Source organism: Acanthisitta chloris, unplaced genomic scaffold (assembly GCF_000695815.1).
Source record: "Acanthisitta chloris isolate BGI_N310 unplaced genomic scaffold, ASM69581v1 scaffold29649, whole genome shotgun sequence".
NCBI lineage: Eukaryota > Metazoa > Chordata > Aves > Passeriformes > Acanthisittidae > Acanthisitta > Acanthisitta chloris.
The window spans coordinates 5,402-12,833 of NW_008693576.1; the positions used below are offsets into that span (position 1 = coordinate 5,402).

The 7,432-nt window shown below is 45.7% G+C and overlaps 1 protein-coding gene across 1 annotated transcript in view; it reads right to left on the reverse strand.

Annotated features, from left to right (window-relative positions):
- LOC103810227 (zinc finger and BTB domain-containing protein 44-like) overlaps positions 1 to 4,163 on the reverse strand; it is a gene marked incomplete at its 3' end in the record, with an annotated part of 6,408 nt that extends 2,245 nt beyond the window's left edge. Inside the window, exon 1 of the mRNA XM_009083120.1 lies at positions 3,146 to 4,163. Within this exon, the coding sequence (XP_009081368.1) occupies positions 3,146 to 4,163 (1,018 nt within the window). The remainder of the gene's footprint in view (positions 1 to 3,145) is intronic.
- Positions 4,164 to 7,432: the final 3,269 nt, after the last annotated feature.

Consider the following 7,432-nt stretch of genomic DNA (forward strand, 5'->3'; position numbering starts at 1 on the left):
AAACACTGAGATAAATAGATGCAATTATACCAGGAAAATACGTTCAGGGAAGAGAGAGCTGTACTTGAGCATATCTTGCTGCTTCCATTTACTATTCTTACATTACTGAATAAGGAAATATATCTTTGGGAGGTAAAAAGTGCTTTCCAGCTACAAAGAGTGCTGTATCATACATTAGGTACATGTCTACTGGGCTAAAAAGCAAGAGCACTGTTTCTCTTTATAGGAAAACATGAATAAAACCCATTCTGAGGGTGGTTGTTATGCAAAGAGCACTAAATATTAATTCCAACCTATTCAAAGACAAAGAACAGATTTGTACTTTAAAAGATTTGGCCCTGGCACATTTTTCTCCTCTCTGCAGCTGCTTTAAGGAAGAACAAGCTGTACTAACATCCTCAATAACAGACATTTAGGCTGAAATATAATCACTGAGATCCTCTACCCCACACTGGACAAATGGTCAGGTACGTGACCAAAGTGGTACGAGAGCTAGAACAGGAAATAAGAAATGGAAAACTGTCCCAAAAAGATCACATGGATCCAAACCAGACACCTTTGGGAGACAGATGTGCAAAGCTGCTTGTCAACAGAAATCAGTGCAGGAAGTGGGGAAAGCAAGACCAGACTCAGTGAGGTGCCTGACTGCTCGAGTACTTTCAAAGTAGTTTTGTCTAATGCTCAGACTGTTAGAAAAGGAGATTTTATAGCAATCAGTGGCACCTCCTTCTGTCCAGCTCAGCCCTAGTCTCACACTCTCATGTCCCAATTCATTTAAGCCACTTCTGAATAAACAATTCTGGGATTTCTACCTCCAAGAGGTGTCCTCCAAAACATTCCACAGATAGTTTGCTACCCACCTGTAATCTGGAGTTTACACCCAGTTTGTTCCTTGAGCTGCCTGAGTATGACATTTATGTACTTGTGACAAACATATCCCTACTTTGATGTGATACGCTATTTTGAACTTCCCCTAATCATTATTTCAATTTGTCCTGTTTTGTCTGTGATGAAACAATTATGTTGATGAAACAATTTCCAACCCTTACCACACGGCCCTGGCAAGGCCTTTCCGACGTTCTGACTACAACGAGTTAAAAACTGAATCAAACAAAACCTGTTCTTGGACCAGGAGCACTTTTCCTGGCACCTACCCAGCACACAAATCATTCCTTTTAGGCTTTAATTTATGCACTATTTTGGCACACTACACTTGAAGATTTACAGCTAAACTCGTAGATATTAAGTCTGTTCCTCAGGAAAGGTAAACAGCCTTTTCTCCAGTAAATAAAACATCTTCATTTGGAAAACACATTACAATCCAAAGTATCAACACAGATACAAACTGGGGAACAACCCAACAGCATAAAGCCTGGGAGGGTGGCACAAATGGGAAATATTTTCATTGCTTTATAGGGAGTATCACTTAAACACTTCAACACCACTGACTGTATACTGCAGTCCTGGAAGGGTCAGGCTGATTTCACTTTCTCCAGAGCTACACTGACCAACCAAAACAAATAACTCAGGCCACTAGGCTGCATTGATTTCCCTGGTTGCAGTTTATTTGTTGAATTAAAGCAGCCTTTCATGCACATATTATCTGAATGAAGCAGAGCATTACAGCTGCCATTCTTAGACCCTTCAAACAGAACAGGCTGGATTAAAGATCTTCCAGTAAAACTCCACCAAGCACAGGTCAAGCCACTTAACTGAGAGCAAAAGAGCTGACTTAGGTAAAATTTTGGTCATTAAACTTGAAATATTGCAAAATTTCTATCTTCTGCCTTACTAAAGAAGAACTCTGTGTGCAGAGGAAAAGAGGGATTGTTCCAGTAACCTTTAAGCATTAGCTATTAATAAAGAGCCTGCTAGAAGAACCCAAAACTGGCTTTCAATTGTTTTTCATGGCAAAAAGGTCTCCCTCAGCAATTGGCAGCATTTGGAGGAGCAACTTGAGAATCAACTCCCCCAGAAATGGAAAGATTCTCACTATTATGACCATGTGGTTTCATTTCTGTCTGGGGCATTAAGATGACACTGTTTCACCACTTGTTTTGCAAATCCTCTTACAAAGGCTCTCTGTCACGACTCTACAAGATTTGATGTCTGATGCAAAGTACTATTCCAACCCTTCGTGGCTACAGGCACAAACCTTTCAGATGTGGTGCTGCAGCTCAGCTGAGCTCATGCCTTTTGACACTAATGAAAGCAGAATTAGTTTCCCCAGTCAAGCAACTAGAGGGGAAAAAGGAGTTATCAATCTGCTGAATAAGGAGGGCTACCAACAGGCTTACCTTTGCCAGCTGCCTGCTGCAAAGCTGTTTAAAGAGCTCAGGTGCTGTCCCTGATTTGGGATTTATGGATGAGAAGCTCCCCATGAGCTGCAGTGTGAGCTCAGCCCAGAAACCAAACTGAGTCCTGAGCTGCATCAAAAGAAGTGTGGGCAGCAGGTCAAAAGAGGTGATTCTTCCCCTCTGTTCTGCTCTCCTGAGACCCACCTGGAATACTGCACACAGTTCTGGTCTCAGCATAACAAGGAGCAAGTCCAGAGGAGGCCACCAAGTTGCTAAGTGGACTGGAGCACCTCTCCTATGAGGACAGGCTGAGGGAGTTGGGGCTGTTCAGCCTGGAGAAGAGAAGGTTGTGTGGAGACCTCAGAGCAACTGTTCAATATCTGAAGGGCCTACAAGGAGCTGGAGAGGGACTCTGTGTTAGGAACTGCAGTGATAGGACAAGGGTAATGGGTTCAAACTGAAGAAGGGAAAGTCTAGGTTGGATGTGAGGAAAAAGTTTTTTCCTGTGAAGGTGGTGAGACACTGTCCCAGGTTGCCCAGGGAGGCTGTGGCTGCCCCAACCCTGGCAGTGTTCAAAGCCAGGTTGGCTAAAGCCTTGAGCAACCTGCTCTGGTGGGAGGTGACCCTGCCCAGGGCAAGGGGTTGGGGCTGGATCATCTCTAAGCTCCATTCCAACCCCTAAATTCTATGATTCTTTGATAAAATAGGGGGGGAAAGGGACAAAAGTAAAGCACGAAAAACCATGAAGCAAAGAAAAATCACTGGTGCACACGTCTGTTACAGATACATAGAAACACATGATATATAGAGAGACATGTACAGATATCTGAGCCCAGGAATGGTCATACCTATCGATGAAGACTGTGGGCTGATGAGGAGATCCTCCTGCACTTGCTCACTGCCTGGGACTGTCTGCTGATCGCTCAGGGAGCTCTGGGACGCGCTGACAGGCTGTGACACCTCCTCGTGCACCTCCTCGTCGCTCAGCCGCTCCACTTTGACTCGCACATCCTCCTCGATCACCAGGGGAGAACTGTCCTTGGTGCTCTCACAGGCCACGTAATCTGTGATCCTCCTGCTGGACTCAGAGGGCCCAGGCATGTCCAAAGTCCTGGAGTTCTCTGTCTGCTTCACCTTCTCCGACTGGAGCCTTCGGTCGATTCCAAAAGGAAAAGTCCAGGGGAACGCTAAGGAGGAGTCCACAGGCTGATTTCTGGACTCTGGGTAGGAGGTTGAAGGATTGAGCACTTGGGGGGAGCTGGTTTGGGTGTTGCACTTTAAGGGGCTCTCTGGGGACATGACGTTGTAGCTCTTGCGCTTCCGGCGCGACTCGCGGCACACGGGGATGGTTCTCTCCACCACGCTGCACTCGGAGGACACCGGGGAGAGGCTGCCATCCCGCGAGGTGAAATTGCAGTTTGCACTGCTCTCCTGTCCTGCATCCAGCACCTTCTCCTGCTGGCTGTTGGGGGTATTCCACAAAATGCTGGACTTCATGAACTCGGAGCAGGTGCTGGCCACGCTGAACATCTGCATGTAGCTGGCCGCAGCCAGCACGTCGATGATGTTCTCCGTGTTGATGGACAGGGTGGCTGTGTAGGCATATTCCAGAAGAGGGATGAAACCAGTCACTGTCACGTGGTGCAGGTCCAACACGCTCTTGCCCTCATCCTCTGCTTGGCCCACGAGCTTGGAGCGGAAGAAGTCGCTGCAGGCTGCCAGGACCACCTTGTGTGCCCTGAAGATCTTGTCCTGCACGCGGATGGTGATGTCGCAGAAGTGGCCGTCGTTGCGGAGCATGTTCAGCTTCCCCAGCATCTCCTGACTGTGAGCAGGGGAGTTATGAGTGAAGGTTTTAACACCCATTTTCAGATGGTTCTGCTAATGTTCTTTCCACATATGAGAGATCACAGGTGTCCTGAAACAAAGGGCAAACTGTCATTTGCAAACTCAAATGGATTTGTGGTTCTAAGACTCTACATGAAGAAAATCCAGCTGAATTCTCTAGGGTCAGGTTTTACTAGGATCCAGACTGTGCAAGGGACTATCTCTACAGAAATCCAATTACCTACTTGTAATCATCATAAACACAGATCACATTATTTGCTATCTATCCCTAATACCTTTCACATTCCTACTGCTGCCTATTCATAAATAAATTCCCAGCACAGTTCAAAGAAATGTCTGTAATGCTAAAGAAAAGTGTTTTTGAAACTATTAGCTTTGTAGAAACCTGCATTTTTTGTTTTCTGGGCCCAGAAAAACTACTGCTCACAGATCTTAAACCTCACAGACAGTTGAGTGTTTCTTTTAAGTGCAAAAGACATTAGCTTGGGTCAATTTACAAGTGTGCAGAAGCAAGCAAATCTCCCAGAGAATGTATTTAATACCAGGAAAGCTTTAGAGAAACTACAGCAATGAATTTTCAGAGGCCACAGTTCAAGCTAGTAAACATAAACCAACAGTTGCCAATAGCTGTGCTTTCCTGCTGCAGTGCAGGTACTGATTGCCTAAAGCTGCTTTTAATAAATAGTTTTGGACTAGGATGAGAAGTTATCGAAAATTCCTTCAAAAACACAATGCATTAGAAACCTCAAAGGAAAGGTTAAGTTTAAATCAAATACACAGATATTGATTTTGTGCTTGTAATAAATAATACAAGGAGGGGAACTACTTTCTTCTGCAAAATACCAACCTGCCTCCTTGGGGACCAGTGTGGGAGCAAATGGATGTGCTGTGTGCAAGGTCCTGATGAGAGTGGGGGGTGTGACCCACACTGGCTGCAAGTTCTAAGGCTGCAGCACTCTCTGGGAAGTCAATTCCTTTGATTTGAGGAGGATGAAGCTGCTCCATGATTCACTCCCTCTGCAGTACACAGGGGAAAACACTGTGCCAAGGGAGATGCAATATGCCCAGACATCCTCTGCCCTGCGCTGGCACTGCTGTGCCCACCAAGGCTGTCTCTGCTTGCAGAGAGTGAAGCATTTCTGCACAACAAAATCAGTTCCTGGGTTTTCTCCAATAATTCCTGAATTATTTCACTGTAAAGGAAAAATAACCCACTGTGTTTCACCTCCTCAAGGTCCCCCCAAGTTCCCAGGAAAGGTTTCTGTGTTCTGCATGCCTCCCGCAATTAACACGATGTAGAAATATCATCTTGGTAAAGCTGGTGGTTAAACATCAACAACATAATTGGCTGTGATTAGCTCCTGGAGTCAGTCAGCTTCTTCACATCATCCTTCTCCCTTCTCCTCCACGTACACAGACACATACCACACTTGCAGATTGCTCATGTGGAGCTTTGCAGTTACAAAGAGCAGTGCAAGTTTGGAACAACTCACCCCAAACCCCTCAGAGTGAAGTGGCAGCTGTCAGGGCCCACCTTGTTCCACAGCCATTGACACTTGGCTGCTGCTTGTTCCTGGGGTTTCACTTTTGATACTGCAAACCCTCTCAGACAGAGGAAACATAACTATTTGAGAGAACAGATTAGCTAACACTTGACAATATATATATATAAAGTCTGAGGGAAACTCTAAAGGCCTTTTGGGTTTAAAATGAAATTTCACACTAGTGCAGAGGAAGAAGTTAAGCACAAGCAAAACATTCCCTTCCCTGAAAGAAAAGGGATCGACCTCAAGAGACATATGAAGATCCAGACTGTTTGTTCTCCAGCATGAATCAAATGAGAAGCACATTTCATTGATCTCAGACCAAAACACCCCAGTAAAATCTTGTAACAGCATATTCTAAAATGGCCTTGGGATACCCTTCCCTCTGAAATCCCAGTCGCTGCAGCAGCTCCTTGGCACATCACAGCTCCAGAAGTACTTCTGTTCAGCAACTGGCTACAAATAGAATAATGCATTCACAAGGACTACCCACAGAATCATCTGCTAGTTAGGAATAGTACCAATACATAATTATAAACAAGGAGAAAAATCTAAGAGCAATCCTCCCAGTTCGATATGCCCAGAAATCTAATCCATTTTCCTGTTCAGCTGGATGAGTAATGCTCATCCCTCCAGTCCCTAAGTGAGAGCTCTGTTCTGCTCCCCTGCTCTGAACCATTCCTTGTCTTGCTTCCCCCTTCCTGCCTGCCTCTCCCCTCTCCTGGCTTCCTTCCCCCTTCTCCTTTCATCTTTTGCTTCCTTGACCTTGATCTGGTTACAGAATTTAAACTCAAATAGAGGAAGCCAGTGATGTGCAATAAATTGATTTAAATTTATTACGGGAGCAGTGTTCCTGCCACAAAAGTGGGATATTGCTCTGTTAAACCACTTCTGTAAAGTGACTTTCTCCCTCATTGCCCTGACAACACCATTCAAACAAGTGGATCCTGCCCAGGCTTCAGTGGGGACAAGGAGCATGCACATGCCTGCTTTCAGGAAAATCCAAATGGGGAACAACATCAGCTCCTTCCAGTTAACGAGGTAATAAAAACACCAAATATTTTTAGAAGGTAATTTAAGCACTATGAGAATATTTTCCACATGGCAAGATGAGTGTGCTAAGGCACAGTCAGGGCATGGAATGGCTCGATTCTCTTTGCTAAACTTTCAGTGGCACAGGGCACTGACAGCTGCAGTGTCACAGGGGCCAAGGAGGGGAAAGGGCTGCAGTGTCTCCGCTCCACCTCAAGTCTAACACCTCTGTACATCAGCACTGTGAGATGGCATCATGTCACGTCCCATTTCCCACTATCAGAGCACTCGTTGGACCATAAGGAGCAGCCACAAACCAGAACCACAAACCAGAACTAAATATACACAGTACCTCGGGAGTGCTGGGCAGGGGATGGCAAGGTGCACGCCCAGCTAAGTGAGTTGGAGCTGGACAAGTTGTTCATCTTGGAGCCACAAACCATCAGTGATTCCCTAAGCAGGGACAGGGATGGTATCACAGGAACAGTGGCTTGCTTTTCCTTCCCAGCTGCTGCAGCTTGGCTCCTCCTCCCCACCATCCCCAGGCACACACTCACACCCTGACCCACAGCACACCAGAGCATTCCAAACCTCTAGAGAAACCCAGTGAGATTTAACACTTCCACGAGTTTTAAAAATATTCACAGTGGGACACTTCAGCCTGTGTTTCACATTGCCACAGACATTTACAGATGGAGAGAACGGATTTTC